Raw genomic sequence first — 25037 nt, forward strand, 5'->3', positions numbered from 1 at the left:
CCATTTTTTTTCTTTTATGGCTTTTTCTTTCTGGGTCTTATCAAAGCAATCTTTGACTGCCCCAAGGTTACAGAGATTTTCATCTATGTTTTCTTCTAGGATTTTTATAGTTTTCCCCTTTACATTTAAATATATGATCCATTTTGAGTTAAGTTTTGTATATAGTGTGAGGTAAGGGTTCACTTTTTTCCTTATGGATATCCAATTGTTCTAGCACCATTTGTTGAAAAGCCTGTCCTTCCTTGTTGAAAATCAATTGAAACTCAGTGTGTGGATCTATTTCTGAATTTTCTATTATGTTCCATTGAACATGCTTGTTGGGATTTTGATTGGGATTATGTTGAATCTGTAAATCAATTTGGGGAGAATTGATTTCTTATTTTCTGAATTAGTATGGTATTACTTTATTCTTTTTTCTTTTTTTTGAGGAAGATTAGCTCTGAGCTAACATTCACTGCCAATCCTCCTCTTTTTGCTGGGGAAGATTGGCCCTGAGCTAACAACTGTTCCCATCCTCCTCTATTTTATATGTGGGATGCCTGCCACAGCATGGCTTGATAAGCAGTGTGTAGGTCCACACCTGAGATCTGAACCAGCAAACCCTAGGCCACTGAAGCAGAGTGTGTGAACTTTACCGCTATGCCACCAGGCTGGCCCCACTTTTTTCTTTATTCTTTGGTAGAATTCACCAGTGATGAATGTCAGATGTCCCCAGGGTTTTCTTTATGGAAAAGTTTTTAATTACAAATTCAATTTCTGTAATAGATATAAGGCTGTTCAGATTTTGTTTCTTCTTGTATCAGTTTTCATAATTTGTGTTTTTCAGTAATTTTTTTGTTTGTTTCAGCTCATTGTTTCTCAATCCTTTTTTCATTGTTGTTCCCCAAAGGATCCTTTAGACATTTTTTTCCTAATCACTGCTGTCCCCATAAAATTTTAATACCAGAGATAATGCTATATATTCTGTTTATGTATTGATTCTCTATCTGTGTTTTATACATAAAGAGAGTAAGATATTTGACCTCCAAGAACTAGTTTTTGTCTGTTTGGGAATGATGTGTCACCCCTGTTGAGAATGCATGATCCAAGTTGTCAAATTTATTGGCGTAGAATTGTCCACAGTATTATTCTTCTCATGACTGTAGAATCTGTAGTGATATATCCCCTCTTTTATTCCTGATATTGTTAATTTGTGTTTTTTCTTCTTTTTTCCTTGATCAGTCTAGTTAGAACTTTATAAATTTTATTGACTTTTTCATAGAACCAATTTTTTGCTTAAGTTTTTTCTATTGTTTGTCATCTTCTGTTTCGTTGATTTCTTCTCTGTATTTCTTTCTCCTTACTTTGGGTTAATTTCACTCCTCATTTTCTAGCTTCTTAAAGTAGGAAGCTTGGATCAGTGATTTTAAACTTTTTCTTCTTTTCTAATATGATCATGTAATGCTGTACATTTCCCTGTAAGCATTGCATTAAGTGCATCCCATAGATTTTGTATGTTTTCATTCTATTAGAGTCATTTCAAATTCAGTTGGATACATTTTTTATGTTTGGATTCAATTTTAGGGATCCTTTATCCTTACTGATTTTATTTTACTTTAAAAATATATTTAGCATGTACATGATTCTGTAAGTCAAAAATACACAGAAAGATATAGTCAAAGAAGTGTTACTCCCTCTCTTATCCCTTCTACCTTGTTCCCAACTACCTGTAGGTAACCACTTGGATTAGTTTTTGATTTGTCCCTCTTGTGTCATTTCTTGCAAAAGTAAACAAGTATATGTATATTTTCTTATTTCTCTTTTTATACACAAAAGGTAGCATATATACATGTCCTTTTATACTTCATTTTTGTTTTTTTTTTTACTTAATATTATATCATTGAAATCATTCTATTCCTGATCCGTATATGTCTTCCCTGTTCTTTTTTACAGTTATATGTATGTATACCAAAGTTTATTCAAGCAGTGTCCTGTGTTCGTTATTAAGTAGATTTCCAATGTTTTACAAATTCAAACATTGCTGCAATGAAAAATGTAGTTCATATTTACTGTTTTTTTTCAATTGGAAGTATATCTTTAGAGTAAATTGCTAGAATTGGGGTTGCTGGGTCATGTATGTAGTTTGTTAGACACTGCCAAAATCCTCTCCATAGGTATTATACAAAATGGTGATATTCTATCATTTCTTTTACATTTAGAGCTGAAATAATTCTTTAAAGAGAAACTTCTTTTCATCTATTTGGTTACCCAGTAGTATAACTTGTATTGGAAGAGTAGGACAAAAATTTGATTCTCTATCTTTTTATTTACTAGTTTTCAAAGTAATTGATTAACATTCTTCAGCAGTGATCAGTTAGTCGTGTTTTTTTCTAAAGTATCATTATGAGCTCAGATTTGAACATATTTAATGTGTTTTAATTAATTGCATTCATTATCCTTATTGATAGTCCAGGTCCATTTTTGGCCAGTCAGAACCTTTTTAAGTTGGCTGTTAAAGTTCTTCTGATATGACCCTAGTAGTGTCTGGTAGACTCCTTGCTCACAGATATGACAGCTATTCTAGCTCACCTACATTTCGTGCTCCAGACTTGGAATCAGCTGTTTCTCCAGGGTACTCCAGTTGCTTTTAATGGGAAATGGTGTTTGACGATCACTTTCTGGTTACTAGGATGTTCTTTTCTGCTGGGTAAATCAGAGGATTCTGAAGAATAGAATTATTCCAGTTAAATGTTGAGCATAAAGCCGCGTGATATGTAGCAAAAAGCCCTGGATTGGAAGTCAGTTCCTCTGTTTATTCCTTCACCAAATAAATATTTACTGAGTAATTACCAGGTGCCAGGCACTCCTTTATATACTGGAGATACAACAGTGAACAAAACAGGCAAAACTCTGCTTTCACGGGAGCTTACAGTCTCGTTAACCCAGGATTCTTGTTGTAGCTGCTGCTACTGATCTTAGCTAACATGTTACCTTTTGGGGCTTTCCTCAATTATAAAATTATGAAATTGTACTAAATGGTCTGTAGTGTCTTCACTTGAAAAGTTTAATAATTCTGTTTCTTGCCTCCATGCTTATTCAACGTTTGTGGTGTCCCTCCCCTCTCTTTTCTGTGTCCTTTTACAGAAATGACAGAAGAAGAACAGTTTGCTCTGGCTCTCAAAATGAGTGAGCAGGAAGCTAGGGAAGTGAATAGCCAGGAGGAGGAAGAAGAGGAGCTCTTGAGGAAAGCCATTGCGGAAAGCCTGAATGTAAATATGCTATGTTGAAAAAGTTTGTTAGGATTGATCAGCAACATTCTTTTACTTTTGTAGTGTTATAGCTGCATTAGGGACTAGCTGTAGTAGTTTATAGGGTTTTCAGCTAACACATATTTCCCAAAATAATTTTTAAAGTCCGTGTTGGATTGTTGGCGAACCCAATTTGAAGTGTTTTGGTAATTCTATATAAAGAGTTTTCTTCTCCCACACAGATTTTCAGTCCATGGCTTAAGAGAGCCATAGTAGTTGGCAGCTTCTAAAGAGAGTTACCAAGTACCAAGAAACCAAAAGGGAACAAGATAAGGTGCTTACCTCTCCTGTTTTGTGGGGAGAGCAAAGAGAATGAGAACCAGAAGTGGGTTATGGAGAGAAAGAATGGGCAGTTTTAAAATTTTTCAGATAATGTTAAATCATGATTTGAATATATGTAACTGAAATTATTTTAAATGTGAAGGATATTTGCCAGTGCCAGGTCCTGAGCCATCCTTTATGCCATTAACCTCTCTATATTAGAAAAAGGTTTAGTGTAGTGATCTAGAACAGCACTTTGCACATAGTAGGCATTCAGTACATGCTGTGGAATTCATTTGAATTGAGCATCTCTGTTTTAGAGAGGAGAATCTCTTAGGGACAGTGGCTTCCCCTTTGTGTCCTTCTGTGACCCTTCATTTATAGCTATTTTAATAATAAACCTGGTCTGGTGTGGGATCACTTGTTTCAGAGTTGCCGGCCTTCTGATGCTTCTGCTACAAGATCTCGACCTGTGGCCACTGGACCATCTTCACAGTCCCACCAAGAGAAAACCACAGACTCTGGGACCACTGAAGGCATGTCTCCCTGTTCTGACTCCTTCCACTCATCACGTATAACCATATCACAGGGATCTCAAGCTGAGAGTAGATAGACAGAAATGCCCCAAATCCCTTTGGTGGTATTAAAGAGGTTAAATCAGAAAGTAGTTGAGATCTCTCTAATATCCAGCATAGTTTTGTCTTCAAGGAAAAGCCAACATTTGGTTAAATCCAAAGAAGAGCCTTTTTTACCCACATTATGTAATTCTTGGTAAGTGATAACTTGCCAAGCCCTCTTAATAAAAAAGTTTGTCCTTAGCCCTACTTTTTCTCAAATACCCTACAGGCATATGGCAGCTGGTACCTCCATCACTGTTTAAAGGCTCACTTATCAGTCAGGGAAACGAGGCTGAGGAAAGAGAGGAGCCTTGGGACCACACTGAAAACACTGAAGAGGAGCCGGTCTCTGGCAGCTCAGGAAGCTGGGACCAGTCAAGCCAGCCAGTGTTTGAGAATGAGAACGTTAAATGTTTTGACAGATGTACTGGCCGCTTGGCTGAGCGCACACAGTGTGGGAAGCCACAGGAAAGTACTGGGAGGGGTTGTGCTTTTCACAAAGCTGCCCAGGGTATGGGGGACACATCTAGGCACTGTCTGCCTACCCCAGCAGATGCCAAAGGTCTCCAGGACATTGGGGGCACTGTGCACTACTTCTGGGGTATTCCATTCTGCCCTGCTGGAGTAGACCCTAACCAGTATACCAAGGTCATTCTCTGCCAGTTGGAAGTTTATCAAAAGAGCCTGAAAATGGCTCAGAGGCAGCTCTTTAAAAAAAGAGAGTTTGGGGAACCAGTGTTACCTAGACCTCCTTCTCTGATCCAGAATGAATGTGGCCAAGGAGATCAGGCTAGTGAAAAAAATGAAGGCATCTCAGAAGATATGGGAGATGAAGACAAAGAGGAGAGGCAGGAGTCTAGGGCATCTGTCTGGCACTCAAAAACCAAGGATTTCCAAGAAAGCCCAATTAAAAGCTTGAAAGAGAAACTTTTGTTGGAGGAAGAACCAACAACCAGTCATGGTCAGGTAAGGGTCAGTGATGCTGTGATTAAGGATGATTTATTCACAGATTAAACAAGGATTATTTTAGCTGTTTGTTCTTTTTGTGGTCTTTTTTCCCCCTGATTTTTGAAGTAACACATGCTCACTACGGAAAATTGGGGAAGTACAGAGGAGTGTAAAGAAGAAAAAATTACCCATAATCCCACCACCAAGAGGCAATAATCATTATTTATATGCATATAAAATATTTTTTCTAATTTTTCAACAAAATGAAGACTTCTGTATAAGCTTTGTTCCTTTCCTCACTTAATAGTTTATCTTATATTTTTTCCTGTTTATTAAGTATACTTGACAACATTCTGTCATACAGATATACCATAAATTTTGTGTGTTAAAATGTTTATTATTTCTAAGAAATTAAGTTTTTGAATAGGTAATAATGTTCACATGGCTCAAAATTCAAGAAGATATACATGAAAAGTCTATCTCCTATCCCCTTCCCCAGCCCATCAGTTTCCCTCCTTGGAGTCAGCCTTTATTACTGGTTTCTGGTGTATCCTTCCAAGATATTTTATGTAGTACAGGCAAATGTGTGTATATATTGTTTTCTTCATCTTCTTTTACATGTATGATAGCATATGCCACACCATTACTCTGTACCTTGCTTTTTTCATTTAATATCTCTATGAGATCATTCCATAACAATACATAAAGAATTTACTCTTTTTTTTGGATGTGTAATACACCATGTATGGATGAGTGTGTTTTATCCAGTGCCCCTATTGGTGGACATTTAGGTTGTTTCCAGTATTTTACTATTACAAACACTGCTGCAGCGATTACTCTTCTACAGGAGATGTTTTATCCACATGGAAGATATTTGTAGGATAATTTCTTTTATATTTAATTGGTGGGTCAAAGTATATATGCATTTGCAGTTTTACTAGCTATTGCCAAATTGCCTTCCACAGAGGTTGTATAAATTTACACTCACTACAGTGTATGAGAACCAACTTCCTCATACCCATACCAATACAGAATTATCAAGACTTCTTGATCTTTGCCAGTCTGAGAGATGAAAAATAGTAACTCAATGCAGTCTTAATTTGCATTTTTCTTATTATGTATGTAGTTGAAACCCACTTACATTTCCTTTTCTGTCTGTTTAGATCTTAGGGGCATTTTTCTCTTTCAATAATCTTTCTTTTTGTGGTTTTTAGGCACCCTTTATATATTAGGGGAGGTGGTCCTTTGTGATAAGAAGTGCATATAGTGTTCCAGTTTATTTTTCCCCCCATGTAATGGTATATTTCTGATTTTGCTTGTCGTGGTTTTCTATAATTTACTGAAAACAATCCCCTGTTTGGGGCCATTTGGGTTGCCTTTTCACTTTTTTTCTGACATATCTAGATTACATTATAGATATGTAAGCTTATGTTCTATTTTTTTCTCTGAATATTATAAACCAATCATATAATTACAAACTTTTTATAAATTATAATTTTAAAGAGTATTCTGTTTTGTGACTATACTGTTTTTTGTTGCTATTTCTCTTGTTGGACTCTGAGGTTTTGGTTTGGTTTTGTTGTTATCCTACTTGTGTCTCTCTCAGAGTAAGGGTTCAAGAAATGGTAGCTATGAGATTTCATAGCATAGCGTGGATTTGAAGTTTGAATTTCGACTTTGTATTTTAGTAACTGTGTATCTTTGAGCAAGCCATTTAACCTCTCTGAATCTCAGATTTTACGTCTGGAAAATGGGAATAGAAATTCATGCAGTAGTTTTAATGATTACAGTGAATTACTATATAAAATGCCTAGTATAATATAATGCTTAGGAGATTATAGGCACTCAATAAATGATAGTTGTTCTCTTGAAGGGACCAGAGGTCATTCATCTAGGATACCTATGGGAAACATTCTTCCCTAGCAGCCTTCTTCATTCACATTCTGGAAAGATGGGAATAGAAAGCATTTTTCTTAACAGTTCTTCTAGTGACTTGCCTCTTTTCCAAAAGAAAGTTAGGTTATGCTCATGATAGCACGTTTTGTTTGTTCTTTGCACTTCAGAGGTGCTTCCCCTTAAAAGAATAAATTAACTCCACAGAGTGAACACTTAATAATTTATTGTAATTCATGTTGTTAGCTTTCTGAAAGATCCCAGGGGCCAGAGTGTTAGAGCATAGACTTGTTTCAAGTTCTGAGGTTTGAAAACAGTGCCTTTGGAAAAGCCAGAGGCTAGGTAGAAGTTCTCTATCTTCATGAACAGGGCACCAAATACTAAAAATAATATTGTTAATTGGTACTATTTGGCTACAACAAACCAAATCAAACTAGCTGAATAAAAAAGAGGACTTTATCATAAGGAAACAGCGTGCCTCATAAATTCTAAAACAGGATGGTAACCAAGCCTGGAGAAGGTAGTGGGCCTGGAAAATTGTCTGTAGTTTTTCTGTATCTCGCTGCTGTATTGTATCTGCTTCATTTTTCTCCCTGCAGACTGGCTTCCTTTGCTTCTCTGTTTCACATGGTAGGTGGAAGACACTGATCCTACAAGCTCCCAAACTTAAATACACGTTACAGGAGATTTGCTTTCTCCCAAGTCCAGTTTCAAATTTCTAGGAAAGGACTTACAGCCCATTTGGGTTTAGTAAGCCCTCGCCAGCTCTGTTGGCTGTGTCCCGAAGTGAGTATGTGTCAAATTGTACAAATGGCTGTGAGCCCACTGCTGGAATGCCATGGGAGGGGTGACGGACAGTCTTCAGTAAAAGGAGATTGGGCAGACAACCTAGTAAGTATCCAGTGTGGTCATTAACATTAATATTAGAAATCACTTAGAACTATTGGAAAATGATGAAAAGTATTAGGAATAAAGTTGAAAGCATCCACAATCCTACCGTCCAGTGATGTATTCTTTCATCTTTTTTTCTATACCTATTTTTTGTATGGTTTAGATCAAATTATTGTATTTTTGTATTCTTAAATTAGCATTATGTAAACATTTTCTTATGATGTTAAAAGTTAATTATAGATTTCATTTTTAATGACTACATAATATTCTGGCTTATGAATTTACCATAACATTTTCACTGTTTTCCTATTGCTGGATATTGTGGTTGTGATAACCATCTTTCTAAATAAAACTTTTCTTTATTTAAAATTAGTGTCCTTAGGCATAGGGAGCAAGAAAATGCTGGGTTAAAGAGTTATGAACATAAAAAAAGACTTGCTATTTGTTGCCAAATTGCTTTTTAGAAAGGTTGCTCAAATTTGTATTCCTTCTTTCCAGCAATGTATGAGAATGCCTACCTAGTTCACTGCAGCCTTGCTAACAGAATATAATATCTTTAAAAAGTAAAACAAACAGAAATAAACTTACTAATTTTATAGGCACATAATGAAAGTCTTATGATTGTAATTTCACCTTTTGGTCTTTTGCTTTCAGGAACTGTGTTAGAAACAATTTTTGTGTTAAACATTTTCTATTGATTATGGCTTTGCTGGAGCTGCCCACAGTTGAGACTCCTTGGTTGATAGAGACAGCAAGAGAGTCCTAGAAACAGGGACTCAGAAAAACATTCACCTTGGGGCAAAATACTTAGTCTGTATGAAGGTTATAACAACTTTAGAATCAAATGATAACTGGTTTCTGGCATCACAGACAATAGGAAAGTTGTTAATGAAGATGGAGATGTCATCTTGATGGCCCTGCAGCAGGGAGGTGGAAGGGTCTTGTATATTGATGTGGTCACTGCTTTTCAGGGTCTGATCCGTAATTTTTCAGTCCAGATACTGGAATTTATTTTCCAGAAATGACCAGATTGTGTGGGGGTGTGGGAACTGACTTTGACTAATGAAACTTCAAGCTGACAGTTACACACCAAATGAAAGAGACATTTTCAGTGACCAGAATACTTTAGGTCTACCATCTACTGTACCTCCTTCTAGGGTGAAGGTATCTGGAAGCTGAAATAGTAATCAGAAAATGGAAATTTTAAGGGATGATTCACCTAGTCTATGGAAAGACCTGATTAGCTACAGCTACCTGTGCCTGATAACAGAGGACATTTCTGTGGTGACCAGACGGTGTGTCTCTTCACTTTCACTTCCCAGGCCATGGTGTTGAAGACACTGCTTGATTCTGGATCTTTGGATTTTTCTTTTTTAGAGTTGTTGCAAATTATCCCTTTACCGTTAGCATATTATTTCTTCAGGCAGAGTGCAATATCTTGATTAGGCCGCAGCCTCCTTAGTTACAGTTACATTCCTGTTCTGCTTCCCTGCTCACCTTGATTTAGATTTGGGTATTCTAATCAAATTTTATTGCTTTTTTTTTTGCTATGTTATTTTCATATTGTGGAAGAACCTTACTTTAATTTTACCCTATGTTCAATTACTGCCATTGAGGTGTTAGTTGAGAAATGAAAAATGATTTATTGAAGTTAAGACATTCTTGGGATTCTATGTTGAAGTGGTTGGGAAGATCATCATTTGAGTAAACAACATAACAGTAATGGTCAGAACATGGATTTTGGAGTCAGATAAGTCTCAGCTCCACTTTTGACCACCTCTTTGATTTTGGGCAAATTATTTAACCTGTCAAAGTTTCACTTTCCTCATTCCTAAAATAATTTAATAGTTTCTGCCTCAGAAGTTTTTTGTGAGGATTAAAGGAGACATTGCATCTAAAGTGGTTAGCATGGGTCTGGCACATAATAGGTATAGAGTAAATTAAAAAAAAATTTCTACTGGGAAAGGTAGAGTGATGCTTTAGCCTAAAGTAGAGGTGTAGGTATCTTATAACTTATTAGTACCTTGATTGCTTCTAAAGCCCAAGCCTTCATTGGCTAAGAAGGTAAAATTCTATTAAATGGACACTAAGTGTTAGTATTTACCCTCTTCCCCCCCCCGCCCTTTTTTTTTTTTTGAGAGGTCAGGAATGAAACAGTGTTTTGTCACTACTTTGTTCAAACACATAGTCAGGTGAAGTATTTATTGCTCTTGTATTTTAGTCCTTTTGACAGTTTTGTTCAGCCCTCATTTTTCATAATGACTACGTTCCCAATCATTGTACAGCTTTATCGTCCCTTTGACTGAAGGCTCATCTCAGCTATTTCTGTTTTTTGGTATATTTCATCATTTATTTACCTGAGTGGTAGAGAGATGCCTAAGTTATTTAGGTTATTTATACCCTGTTAGGAGACTCTGAAAACTTCAGCTTTACCTCTATTGGAAGAAACCTCACAGCCCAGGCACTGCCTCAGAAGTCCTCCTAAGGCAGCAGTAGCTGCTTTTTCTGTTCTGTGCACCTACTTTTTTTTTTTTTTTTCTCCCCAAAAGCCCCCCGGTACATAGTTGTGTATTCTTCGTTGTGGGTTCTTCTAGTTGTGGCATGTGGGACGCTGCCTCAGCGTGGTCTGACGAGCAGTGCCATGTCCGCGCCCAGGATTCGAACCGACGAAACACTGGGCCGCCTGCAGCGGAGCGCGCGAACTTAACCACTCGGCCACGGGGCCAGCCCCTGTGCACCTACTTTTAATGAGTTGACATGTGTACCAACTCTACCGTTAATCAAAGAAAATAATCTTTTGCTTATCCAATCCCTATTTGTTAGATTTCTTAAAAGATATTCCTGTAGCCAGACATCAAAACCATAGTGGCAGATTTTGTAGCAACAGGAATCTTTGTAACCTTCCCTTTGGAATGTCTTATGTTATGGCTTGCTTGTACCCAGAGACTTCTTTCATGGATTGCAGTGTTTTTCCCAAGTTAGTATTTCCACTGAAAACTGGACTTTTTTTATATTTCCTCCTGCCACACTAAAAGCTTTGTAACTGCTTTTCTGAAATCATCATTCATTTGACTCACCAATTGATATTTATATATCTTGCATTTTACAAAGTGCGTTGCATATATTATCTTTTTAATTTTCACAGTAACACTCTGTGAGGCAATCGTTAATATGCATTTTAAGATGAGGAAACAGATTCAGATGTGACTTACCTAAGATTACAAAGTTAATAGGTGATTTATTTTTGATGCAAATCCTAGTCTTCTGACTCCACAGGATATGCTCTTATTACTGAAACTTACTGACTTACGTAAAATGTTTTATTCTTATTGCTAATTGCTGAGTGATAATGTTAAATAATTTAAATTTCTTTTAAAAAGGAAGAGAAACCAATTATTCCTGCTTCTATATTTAGGATGTTGTCTCTCTTTGCAGTCTTCCCAAGGGCTATTTGTTGAAGAAACTTCTGAAGAAGGAAACTCTGTACCTGCCTCACAAAGGTAAGATTATGTGTTGTTTGGGTCTGAATTCTTCTCTGAGGGTGCCAGAATAAGAAAGATGAACCACGTAAGTGAGACTATATAGGGACAGCTTGCCAGGGGTCTTTTGGTTCTTTTATAAGCACAAGCTAGGAGAAATCATTATTTCCCAGTTCTCATATATGCATCGCGTAAAAGCCTAGAATATTAGGGTGGAAGAGATCTTAGGGGTTTTCTTGTCCAATCCAGCCATCTTGTCACAAATCCCATTTACACTATTCCTGAAAAGTGGTTACATCCTGCAACTCTCTTAACTTGACTACACTAGTTTCCTGTGCCAGTTTGAAGACTGTGGATTGATTTCTTTATGTTCTTTCTAGTCTTCCCATCCCCTTTCTCTCTTTGTTCCTTCTGCTTATGATTATTTCATCTGCATATCCAAACCGTATATATCTTTTAAGTCTGCTCTTAAGACTTTCATCCTCTTGATACCTTCATATTATTCAGGCTGGACAGTACCTGTATCACCCTCACTCCCTGTCCTGTGCCACTTTTAATCTGATTGTATCTCATCTTTCCCTTAAATGGTTGTATTTGCATTACCTTCTCAATTCTTGTTGATTGATTGATGGGGTTACCGTCTTAAGTCAGAAGACGGTAATAATACATAATATTACATATTGTTATATTTAATAATATATAGTGGTTGATTGGCTACAAATTGCACTATTAACTGGATCAGGCTTCCAATTACTTTTCCCTTTTATCCGGTAGTTGACCTTTGGGGATTAGTCAAGAGCTTAATTTTGTGTTGAGTGACCTTCATCTCCCATGTGGAAGTTGAGGCCCAGTTGCCATTTCCTATAAATTAGGTGGTGTTCTTAGACCTTTGGTTAAGTTGATACTACTAGGTATTTCTTCCTGAGCTGAGGAATATGGCTTTGGTTTGATTCTCCTGCTAAGACAGTTTTAGAAGTGGTTTTAACTGGAGTAGGCCCTTTGCTTCCTGCAGGCCTCTATGCTTTGTTGTGGTGAGCCTTATGCAGAGCAGATGTGGGTTTTAATGAATGGTTATATGCTTTGTCACCAGGAGAGAGTTGGAATTGCAGGCAATGCGGTTTGCCTTCAAATTGATTAGCCCATTTTATAAATGTCAGCAAATTGTTTTGTGATGGACCCTTTGAATGAAGCTCTAATGTTACTTGTGGAGTAAACTGTGTCTGACTTGGGTTTATAACAAATGCTATGAGATGTTTTATTTAGAGAGAGAAATCACTTGTGGTTTCCTATCAGGATTTAGTTATTTATCATGAATCAGTGGTGGTTAATCTCTCTTCTCTGTGGTAGTTGGTTGATGTGAGGATTTGTGTTTTTAAGTGTCCTCTTTCATACTTGATCAGACTAATTGTAAAGGTCTATGAAGCAGGAGAGGGCTAGCTCAGATGCTCAGATCTTTCAGCCATGTGTTCCTGTGTCAGGAAGAGATTGCACTCAATGAACAGGCAGAGTAAACCATTCATAATTATGTTTTTCTCAGAATAGATATTCAACTTGTGTGGGCAGATTTTTGCTGTAGGGCAGTTTGGAATTGTATCTTATTTTTGTTGCTTGGAAAGCCACATCTTGAGATAAAGAGGAAATTTAACTGCAAAGTGAGGGAAAAGCTAGTGTGTTGTCAGGAGAATCTCCATATCTTCTCTTAGGAGTTTACAGATTTCTACCTTTCAGAAGGCTGAGATGGAGGCTGTAAAACACCTTTGACATCCTTATATTGGAGTGGAGTTTTTTGTCTTATATGGTATTCATAGATAGTCCTTACCCTTCAGCTTTCCTTTGAAGATTCCAAAAGGGGGTTCTTTTCATTCAGTGATTTCACTGGAACTGAAGTTGTAAGCATGTTTATTTTTCCTTTTTCTAGCCTGGAGTTTTTCACTACTGATTCCTTGCTTCCCTGCTGTGCTTTTGTGGTAGTGGGCAGCACGTATCAGATTACCTGTGGCTTTGTGAATGACTCACCATTGCTTTTGCCCTGGTGTTCTGATTTATTTTACTGGGAATTCATTTGGGGTTTGGTTCTTTTTCAGCATTACTGTTTTCATCAGCAAGAGAAGCTCAATCCTTATGCCAGAGAGTTCTGCGGAAGAAATCACCGTGTGTCCTGGTAAGCACCCCACTGTGATTTTACCGTATTTGTGATCTCTAGCTATATACCTTTTTGTGCCTATTAATTTTTCTGACTTTATCAATTCGCTTTTGGAAGGTTTATGTGTGATTGATGTGTGTGTATATCTCCACACACATACATGTATATATATACTTACATATGCATACACACACACACTTTTTTTAATGGACATGGCTCTGATTCTCAGCCTTTTCTCTTGATAGAGATGCTTTAGTTTTAAAATTAACATGGCTCTTTTCTCTGCTTGTTTGCTTACCACCCTCATCAGAGATGGTAGCAAAGCATCAGGAATAGTACTTAACTGTATATTCAGAGCCAAAGGGGGTTTATGTTTTGGTTTATGGGTTCTCAGAGTTTATGTGTGCTCAGAGTTGGGCTGTCTTCAAATCTGCCTGTCATTAAGCAGATTTTTCTTAGAGCCTTTTACTAGTAGTTTTACATTGCTATTCACTTCTTATTACATAGGGAGTCCAGAAATTGAATTTTGTGCACAGTTCTGTCATTGACTTATTTTTGGACTTAGACAAGACACTTAACCCGATTAAGTAGTGTATTTTGCTTTTTGTTAATTGTAGAGATGAAAAGAAGATATATGTACCTTGCTTTAGGTAGAAGAGATGGTCACTCCAAGTTGCACATTAATAAATTTTTGATATATAAAATAATTTTAAAATGAGCTAAAATACCCACCATGTAAGGGAATTCTTGAGTTGAATCATTTGTATAATATGAAGAATCATTTTGTGATATGAATTACTACTTTCTAAGGAATTTGTTTTAGCTTTCATTTTCTTTTTTGTCTTTTCTTAAAAGTGGGGCCCTTTATATTTATCAGTAACCTCATTCATGTGAGGTTGAGGGACTTCTTGTTAATGTTTAAACTCTTTGGGTAGCAAGTATGGTACACATGTTACCATAAGTCATATCTAGTTTTCCCTTAGATCTCATATAATCTCTCAGGATCAGAGAGACTTGTAGTTTTCTTATTTTTTATTTATTTTTTTCAAGTTTTTTCCACAGAGACTCAAACTTAGTTTACACATTAGTCTAGGAATGTCCTGTAAATATTTTTAAACATTTGGCAGCATATCATAAAGGCCTTTCTTTACTTATTTTTAAAATTTAGCTGTGTTGGTTTTTTTTGAAAGTAGTTTCTTAACTCACTTGAAATGTATTTGTTTTACTGCCTAATGATACCCCTAAGAGACCCCACTACTTAGGTGCTCCAGTTTTGGCAGGAGCACTCAAGAATGCTGTACTATCTTTCTGAAAAGAAAACTTTGCACCCTCTCTGTCTGGGACTGCTGACTTATACCATCCTGTTGGGAGGTCACTCATCTGTCCACTTAGGATGATAGCATATGATGTCACCCTAGGATCTCGCTGGAGAAACCTGCAAATATAATAATCTTAAAAGCCCTAGTTAATGAGAGAGGAAAAAGCAAGCCCTTCATGACTAAGGTTAGATAACTTTTATGATCATGACTTGCTGTCAGTAGCCTGCTGATTAAGTCCAACTGTTTGCTGACATAACCACTTCTAAATGAGATTGCAAAAGGTTTCCTTAATGTTACTGTTCCTTTTGCTAAGAAAGTATAACTACTTCTCCATGGAGCCAGACTCCTGAGTCTCTTTTTAAATATATAATTTAGAAACTACGCATCTAAATTGTCTGAACAATTTGTTCTAAATGGGTGAAACACAGACTGAGTGTAGTAGTTCTCTTACCTATTTTGTCTCATATTTCTGACTGTTCCAGGGGTCTGATCTTTAAAATGATAACATCTTTTTGGAGTTATTCACTTTATTGAAGAAGCAGGATTATAGTCTCATGCCCACATTGCACATGCTGCTAGCATTGTTTATTTCTAAGGATCTAATTCCTCTTAAGTTGTGTTTATAATTGAACATTCCAGCCATTCACAGAAAGCTTTAAGACTTTATTATTACAGTAGTGCAAGCATTGAGTGGCTCTTGTTTTCTAACAGGCCGAATTCTTTTTTGGTAGTATCTCTCAGGGAAACTTGACAGAGAAGATTTTGAAGTTTGTGTAGTGTAAGCCTTTTTCCAACAAGGTGGTAAAATCTGTGTGTGTGTGTATCCAATTTTCAAAAAAATATGTATTAAAATGTAGTTAACATTAGAAATATATTTAATCCTTCTTTGATGATTGAGAAGATACTTTAGTTTCTTGCAGGTACTTTAGTTGCCCAACATTGGCCATTCATTGTATTTGTGAAGCACAGAAGTACCAGTTAGATGTACGGTGTAGATAACAGAGCACTTACTGGATTTGTGTTCTGAGATAAAATTCTTTTCCAGATTTATTGTCTTTCTTTGAAATATAGTTACTATTCTTTTGTTGCATTAAGTGATAGGTATCTAGACCAGAGGTTGGCAAACTTTTCCTATAAAAGACCAGATAGTAAATATTTTAGGCTTTGTGGGCCATACAGCCTCTGTTGAAACTACTTACCTCTGCCATTTTCGCACAAAAGTAACCATAGACAATACAAAGAAGAATGAGTGTGGCTGTGTTCTAATAAAACTTTATTTACAAAAATAGGCAGCTGGCTGGATTTGGCCCATGAGCTATAGTTTGCTGACCCTTGAAACAGAATATGAGGGACTCCATTTAACATCTCCATATTACTATTAGCCTGTACTGTGCCTGGAACCTGTTGTTCATATATGTTTGTCGAATTAATGTTGAATGACTAGATACTGCTTAAAGAATCTATTAAAGGCATATTTTTGTCTAGAATGTATTTTCTATTTTTGCTCCCAGTTTTTGTCTTCTCTGATCATCCTTTTAACCTCAGAACTAATATTGGCAGGTTTTTGTTTTCTGTCAAAGTAAATATATTTTACAACCAAAACTATGCTGGAAAGAAGCCAAATGATGAATGGATAAACAGATTGTTATGTATCTGTAGAGTACTACTCCACAGTAAGAAGGAATGAACTACTGATGTATGAAACAACGTGGGTGCTTCTCAGACATGTTATACTAAATGAAAGAAGTCAGGCACAAAAGACAACACACTATATGAATTCATTTATATGACTTTCTAGAAAGGGAAAACTATAGGAACATAAAGTAAATTGGTAATTGCAAGGAGCCAGGTGGGAGGGGGTTGACTACAAAGGGGTACATGAGAATTTTGGGGGGATACTAGAAATGTTTTATATCTTGATTGTGATGGTTATGTGGTATAAATGATACCATATATAAATTATATACATTTGTAAAACTCATCAAACTGTATACTGAAAATTGGTGAATTCTGTTATATGTAAATTATGCCTCAGTAAAGCTTTAAGAAGAAGCTAATTAGATCTATATTGCCACTGCAGTATTATCATACCCTAAATTTAGGGGAAATAAGTGTTTATGTTTTTTTTTAACTATGAAACTTCAAGTTGAAAATTAATGAGCTTTTAATTTTTTTAATTACAGAGACACAGCTAAGTTCCCCTGAAATTTTTGACCTTGAAAGAGAAGTCTCTGCAGGTAGCAGAGAGACCCTGGATGCATTAATAATGTCAGATAAGGAGGTGAATATTCTCTACAATTTTTCTCAGTGTTTACTTTCTATGAGTATTCCTCTCTCTGATGCAACATTGACCTTGGCTGAAAAGATTTAGGTGATGGAGGGTTGTAGCTTTTGGGACACTTATCTCAGAGAGAGATTCTTATATTTAAGATCAGTTCAGCACCGTTTTTGAAAATAACAGTAGTTACCATTTCTTGAGTACTGTAATATGCTTTATTATTTCTATTACAGATGGCGAAACAGGCTTAGGATGTTTAAGTAATTTGCTCAAATTTAAACTGCTAAGAGTGGTGGAATTAGAATTTGAATATACATTTGTCTCCAAGTCTAGGATATTTTCCATTGTATACTGATAAGTAACAGAGATGAACCACCTTGGAAAAAGTCACTATATTTATATTATGATATAACTTTCAGCCGTGATTTCTAGACGTGATCAGAAATGCAAAGTCGGGATAGCAACATGATAAAATAAGCAAATCTCTATTTGTGGTATTACTGTTCCTAACTTCACGTATCTGGCATCAACCGTAAAGCTGACTGATACAGGTTCATACTTCTGATTAAGATTCTCAGTGTACGTTTTTCATGTGGAGTCTGACAAAACAGTTTAACCACCAAGAACTACCATTTCAAGAAAAATCTTTAAAATCTGTTGTTAGGGAAAGCAGCCTGAGAATTAAATTAATTTTTCTATGGAAATAAAGATTTTAGTAACATTTGTGTATACTATCTTATCCTGAGCACCTCAGAAAGGCTTCATTCTCTTTTTCCTTTTTATACACTAAAACTTTTTGAAAATAGTGTTTACGGTAGAAGTTAGATCCCCTCCCTAGTGTCTGCACTGCAGCTAACTGGGTAGAAATTCTGCTTTCATGAATCATGCTCACTGCTTAGTTCCCTGGAACTTGATCTGTCACAGCTGACAGACCAAGATTTCCTGATGCCAGTCGTGGTAGGAAAGATGATGACACTCCCTGCAGCAGAGCAACTAAGGACAAATTTCTGCTAGATTCTGCCAAAATGGCCTCAGGTCCTTTTCCCAGGGAGAGACTAGAACCTTCTAAATGGCATTGGGGGAACAGAGTGTAATTGACATAGTCATCCTAACCTACAGAAGAAGCCCTGCAAGCCTTTAGTTAATCAAGGCTGATTTCTTACCCATCCGTGACTGCGAAGGAGACTGTTCTTTGTTTGGGGCAAAGAGCATAAACCCTATTTAGAACTTATAGTCTATGTGCCTGCACCACTACACATCAAATGGATAGAATTGTATGGCCTTTCTCACATTGAATGTCCTCTTTTTGGTGTTGCTGTTTGCTGATACCTATGGATGTCTCTAAATAGTCTTAGAAGTTTCTATTAAAAGAAATTAGAGATACTTTAGTGTTTAAGTTATTGAGTAATGACTAGTTACAAGTCACTTAATACAAAGATAGAATCTCTTTATGTGCACAAAGATAGTATCATAAAGGGTGTGGACTCTTCCCCTTAGAATATGCATATAGGGTCATTAGTGCAAGGAGCTTGAGCATTGGAATTAGAAGACATGGTTTTGAATCCCAACTCCACCACTTAACTTTGTGACTTTGGGCAAATTGTTATTATTATCTTTTCCTCCTCACAGTCCTAGTTGATAGCTGTATATTCTAGTTGTAAGTCCTTCTAGTTTCTGTGTGAGCCACTGCCACAGCATGGCAGCTGACAGACAAGTGGTGTGCTTCTGTGCCTGGAAACCGAACCTGGGCCGCTGAAGTGGTAAGAGTGCCACACTTTAACCACTAGGCAATACGGGATGGCTCTTGCGCAGATTATTTAATTACTTGTTTTATTCACTTATTTGGCAGATATTGTTGTGTGTATACTGTGTGCCCGTTATTGTTTTAGACTTTTGAGATCAATAAGAAAAAAATAGTCCCTGCCCTTAAATGGTCCTGGTAAGGGAAGAAATAGACACATAATCAGATAATTATAATTATAATGTGGTCTGACAAATGTAATGATAGAGAGATGCCTAGGGCATTAGGTGAGCATAGAAGAAGAACGGTTTTCTGAATTTCAGTTCTTCATATGTAAAATGGAGACAAAAATAACCTGTTTTTCTGGGTTGCTCTGAAGATTAAATTAGATAAAGAATATAAAACAGAGCAGGTATTTGGCACAAGTAGAGGTATACATGTGGAACCAGTTATTATTTTACTGCTTTGTAATGTATTGTGGCTGTTCACATATTAGCTTACTAATGACAGAGACTTGCTCAACAGTATTTGAGGTATTTGGAATACCCGTGGCAGAATTGTGATCCCCCTTGATTTCATTTCCAGCAGTGGTCAGGTTCCTTTGGAAATAATGATTTTTGAATATCTTAGCTGAGAGTTTCTCTCAGTTGGAGTCTCAGATATTCTTTTCTCAGATGAGTTATATTCACAGTCAGTTTCATCAGTTGGTTTTTAAGTAACCTGTGTTGAGTCCTTATGATAAGAGGAGAAACATCCAAACAAATAGCTTTCAAAGCTACACATAAAACTGGAGGGAATGGGGAGGTTGGTGATTTGTAGGACATACTTTTATTTTCACTGGGTCTGTTTCTTGAGGTGAGATTTCTTTTGAGGCCACGAGGTAAGGACCAACCTTTAAGAGATCAAGATTCGGTGTCCAAGTACCTCTTTTGAGAAATGACTGTATAGTATTTTAAAAGGAGTAGAAGCAGCTCTGCAGAGACTGAATCCCTGATTGCCTGGTTCTAATGAAAGCTGCTTCGCTTGTATTTTTTCCTCTTGAGGTTCCTCCATTGCAGTTAATATTTAAATAGACTTTTTTAATGGTGCTGGAAAGAATCTTAATATAAAAATGTTCAGAAACCTCTTAGTTGCCTATGAATATGATTGGAAGTGGTCTTGTATTCACAATACGACAATAATAGACTGCTCCCTCTTGAATACATTAATAGTTGAAGGTACATTCTCTATATTTTATAGAGCTGGTGATGAATACAAAGGAGTATAGCGCGGGTGTGAGCACCAGTGACATTCATGTCCTGTAACACTTCTGTGCTTAGTGAACTTTAGAATGCCAGTTGCCACTAACTTTCAGGAAGTCAAGACTACTTGCAAATTTTAGGGTATATTGATTTTTTGCCCCTCTGTTCAAATGGTTTTGCATGCACAAGACAACTTTTCCCTGTAAGATTTATGAACAGAGGAACCTGGGTTGGTGAGAAGCTCAGTGACTAAGCTTGGAATAAATACCACCTAGAACTTTCAGACGCTCTTAACTCTCCCCACCTTCTAGAGAAGAAGAATAGAACCAGATAGTCTCCCAGTACCCGGCAGGGTAAGCTTCCAGAAACAGAACGGAGGGAGTGCTTTTTGCTTTTGCCTCAACGTGGTGGAATGGAGAGTCTAAAGGTTTTGATGCCACACAGGCCTGGGTTTGAGTCTTGATTGTCCACGTATTAACTGTGATCAGCAGGTTACTTTGCCTTTCCAAGCCTCAGTGTTGTCTTCTGTAATGCTGGAGCTAGTGATGCCTCTGCTGGTTGGGTTGTTGTGAGGGATGAATGTGAAAAATGCTTAGCCAAGCCTGAAATAATATAGGAACTCAACCACTGTTAGTTTCTTTCTTATCTTTCTTTTGTTCCCTTTCAGAGTATGTCTTTTTAAGTAAAAGACCAGTGTGTTGAAAATGACATTTTCTCGCAGTTGTAGAAACTACTTGACTTGGTATATAGATGGCCCATTTCCCTCTCTGTTGGATCACATTACAAGCAGTAGACTTTAGGGATGGCCTAAACTTAGAGACCAAAAAAAATCCAATTGACTCAGAGCTCAAATTATCTACTCATTGCAGTTTTGGTCCTATTTTGTTTTTGTACCAGAAGAGGGTTTATTTCTTTTTCCCCATAGTAAGATGTAATGACAGCCCAGGTGCTCCTTGCTCTTAAATGGAAGCAGTGGCTTTGCAGGACAGTTTCACATTGATTGGATAGGACATGCTGTCCTTTGAAGCAAGTGTTAGGCAGTAGTGCCGCAGTGCTCAGGCATACTGTTGAATTAATCACTCCACACTTCTCAGCTCTGACCTGTAAAGGTAAAATAAAACTGCCTCTGAGAGACACTGGCGACTATAGGAAAAAATGATGACAATAAAACACTGAGAGGAGGAAGAGAGAGAAGGTATAAGAATGGCTTTGGATGATTGTCTTAATGACTTTTCTTCAGGCCTTCTTAAATATTTGGGTTGTACTTGTGTTTTCTCTTTCAATCCAAAAGTCACAAATAAAACACAAGAGGTGATATGTCTTACTATTCTAAGCTGAGGCCTAGGTTCTTAAATTTTAGTTGGGCTCCTTTTGCTTAGAGCTCTTTTGTTTTCTAACTCCTTTTGTCCGAAGTCACTTAGAATTATCAGAGTTCTTTTGTGAGATTGAAAAAAGTGTCTTTAAGATGCTGTTGATCTACAGATTGTTTGAAACACAGCAGACACAGCATACTGACCCAATGAGGACAGTGCCTTGCAGTGTAAGAGAGAGGAATGCCCTCAGGGTTGGGGGCCAGATAGTCCTTGGTTTGAATTTCAGCTCTTGTCACTTCTTTGTTCTGTAACTTTGGGCAAGTTGCTTTACTGTTCTGGACAGTGCTTTTCTAAGTTGTAAAAAGGGTATGTTTAATACCTTTGTAAGATTACAGTGGGGATTAAATGAGTATTACATGCAGAGTGCTTAGCACATAGTAGTTAGACACTGAATAAGTATTAACTATATTAATGTATCTCCCAATACTCAGTCCTGAATTTGGCAAACTGATTGATATTGTCTCTTTGAAAGTAAATGAAACATGGGATGGAGTCTCTTGTAATTCTTTGGAGGAAAAGAGATTTTATAAAGTAAAGCTGTTACAGTTGCCATTTGTCATGTTTTTCAGGTTGGTAACAGGGAAGACACTGAGAAGGAAATACCTACTTCTACCTTCTCATCCACTACCCGGATATCCTGCCCAGTATGTGGCCAAGGCTTTCCCCGCTCAAAGATCGAGCAACATGCCATGTACTGCAATGGGCCAATGGGGCAAGATTCAGGTAAGACTTATCAGGACAGCCAAAGTCTGTGTGTTGGTTTTGTAATCCTGTACAGTACAGTGCAGGAAACTCTTCTTCACCTGTTCTTCAAAGTTAAAGTTGTTGGTTTGTTTGTTTTTGTTTTTTCTGTCTTGTTAATTCTGTAGTATTTTTCATGCTCTTTATTACTTTGGCAGATATATTATTTTGTTGCACAGAAGGAGAAGGGGAAAGGAAAAGTGTTTCATCTTTGAATGTTTCAACTAATTTTTGCTGTAGGTAGGCCAAAAATTAGTGCAATGCCATGGACCTTGCATTTCAACTTATATATCCAAATCTTGAGACTTCTATGGAATTTGAGGAACTAAGTTCTAGAGTTGCCCATTTTTTCATTCAAATTAAGTCCTTTCTGGGTTTTTTGTGTGTGTGGAAATTCTACCTAAAGACAACAGCTGAAAAATATCCCTAATTTCCATTCATGTCCTACCCTGGAGCTGTTGGTTATCTCTTGAAGAGTGCACCAAAAGCCTTAAGTTTTGGTGCAGTGTGAGATATTGGCTTCTTCATCATAGCCCTTGAAATTCCACCCCTCATCTTGCCTTTCTGTCTAGGACTTTAAACTTTAAATATAATGGTATCAGCCCAGCTCGCTGTGGTCCAACATGCTGAATGTAACCATGCCTTAGATGATTGGAAGGGTTGCAGTGTTTTTCTTAGTGCTACTTGCTTCCCATGACTTAGAGGTATTTAATCTAAAATTGTATAATTGTGAGATATTGTGTAAGTTAAGATTTCTAGGAAAGAAAGCCACATGTTATTTAATTTCTCTGAAATAATACACTTCTTATTTATTAAAGAAGTACCTAAACTTATAATTTATCTTTCTGATTATAAAGTAGTATGTATTCATTATAATAATAGTAATAATAATGGCTTACATTTATTGAATACTTAAAATGAGACAGGCACTATTTACATAAATGGGACCATGGTATATATATTTTCTTCTACAACTAGCCTTTTTTTATTTAGCAGTAAATTTAGATTTTTCCATGTGCAGAGATATTTTTTATGTAGTTGAACTCTGACACTATATATAAAATTTTGTGTGCTTTTTTTTCCCGTTTTTTTAATTGAGGTAACCTTGGTTTATAACATTATATAAATTTCAGGTGTACGTCATCATATTTTGACTTCTGTATAGACTACATTGCGTTCACCACCAAAAGTCTAGTTGCCATTCATCACTGTTGAAATGTGCGTCTTTTATACTTACAGCATAAAATTTCCCATGTCATTAAAAGTTATGTGTAAAAATATTTTTAATGCCTCCATAATATTCTGTAATCCAGATTGCCTCCATTTACTTAACTGTTTTGTATTTAGAATGCTTCAAGTTGCCATGTTATACTTACATATAACACTGAGTCTCTTATGCATAAAGTTTTTGCGGTATTTTAGACTTATTTCCCAAGGATATATTTCTAGTTTGGTGGTAGTAAGAGAGATGGGCTCTAGAGTCTAATCAGTCTGAGGTTGAGTCCCACCTCTGTCACTTACTAGTGTGTGACCCTGTGCTAGTTTCCAAGCTTCCCTTTATACATCTGTCAAATAATAGTAATGACCTTATTCTGTTTTTGTGAGGTTAAATTAGATATTTTAAGGTAAGTGCTTAGCACATAGTAAGTACTTAAGAACTTTCAGCTACTGTTACTGTTCCCAATAGTGGAATTACTAGGCAAAGATTCTGTCATCATGGTTTTTTTTTTTTTTTTGAGGAAGATTAGCCTTGAGCTAACCTCTGCTGCTAATCCTCCTTTTTTTTTTCTTTTGCTGAGGAAGACTGGCCCTGAGCTAACATCTGTGCCCATTTTCCTCTACTTTATATGTGGGACCCCTGCCACAACATGGTTTGACAAGCGGTGCATAGGTCTGCACCTGGGATCCGAACCAGCAAACCCTGGGCCGCCAAAGCGGAATGTGCAAACTTAACTGCTGCACCACCGGGCCAACCCCTGTCATCATTTTTAAAGGTCTTTATAAATAGCATTGTAGTCTTTTAAATACAATGAAAATCGAAGACCTAAATCTAGTCATCAACTCCTTTTAATAGAAGAGCACTGAAGGACTAGGATTCTAGATGCAGTTTTAACTTGACATTGCTCTTTAGTCTGATTTTTAGCTGAGTCCCAGTGACTGAAAAAATTCTGGGCTGGGCATTTGATGATCAGAGAAGGAAGAACCTATCTTTTCTATCTTACCAAATATACTTACCCAACTGGTATTAGTTATCTGAGTCAAAACCCTACTTAGCATTGAGGTCCGGAAATAGATGAGTTTGAGTAGCTGAATGTCCCTTGAGCTCTAGAAATAGATGACCTCCTTCTGATCAGAATTATTAAGTAAGGAGTAGCGCACAGAGTAGCTCCTACTGACATCTCCCAGACTGAACTCTGACAGTTTGTGCTTAAACAGGAAGCTTTGGTATTCATTACTGTCAGATGTCTTTCAGCCATATGATAGTGCTTTTAAGACTGTTCTTCCTTACTTGGCTGTGGTGGGGCAACTCACAACCCCAACTGTTTGCTGTTGAAATTGATTCAGACTTGTTTCTGAGTTTTCTCAAACCAAATGCAGACTTGTACCACCAGAGCCAGGACCTTCTCATTGAACTTGTTGAGAGGCTGACACCATTGTTGGGCAAAGTAGACTGAGACTTGCATTGTCATTCATTCAGGGAAAGCCTTTCAGGTTCTCTTTATTCCATTGGGCCAAGGGTCATTGACCCTGTCTAATGCTGCTCATTTGGATTTACACTCTAGTCTTGAGGACTCTTTCAGACATAGATGTAAGTGTGTTTTCTG

General features: G+C 36.9%; 1 protein-coding gene across 4 annotated transcripts in view; it reads left to right on the plus strand.

Moving 5' to 3' along the window:
* UIMC1 (ubiquitin interaction motif containing 1) overlaps nucleotides 1-25037 on the plus strand; it is a 111243-nt gene that overhangs the window by 56537 nt on the left and 29669 nt on the right. For all 4 annotated transcript variants that reach the window (XM_046667490.1, XM_046667493.1, XM_046667492.1 and 1 more), the window contains 7 exons: nucleotides 3124-3248; nucleotides 3979-4084; nucleotides 4395-5131; nucleotides 11333-11397; nucleotides 13461-13537; nucleotides 17022-17119; nucleotides 22041-22194. In XM_046667490.1, the coding sequence (XP_046523446.1) occupies nucleotides 3124-3248; nucleotides 3979-4084; nucleotides 4395-5131; nucleotides 11333-11397; nucleotides 13461-13537; nucleotides 17022-17119; nucleotides 22041-22194 (1362 nt within the window). The remainder of the gene's footprint in view (nucleotides 1-3123; nucleotides 3249-3978; nucleotides 4085-4394; nucleotides 5132-11332; nucleotides 11398-13460; nucleotides 13538-17021; nucleotides 17120-22040; nucleotides 22195-25037) is intronic.

This window comes from Equus quagga, chromosome 7 (genome assembly GCF_021613505.1).
Source record: "Equus quagga isolate Etosha38 chromosome 7, UCLA_HA_Equagga_1.0, whole genome shotgun sequence".
Classification (NCBI taxonomy): domain Eukaryota; kingdom Metazoa; phylum Chordata; class Mammalia; order Perissodactyla; family Equidae; genus Equus; species Equus quagga.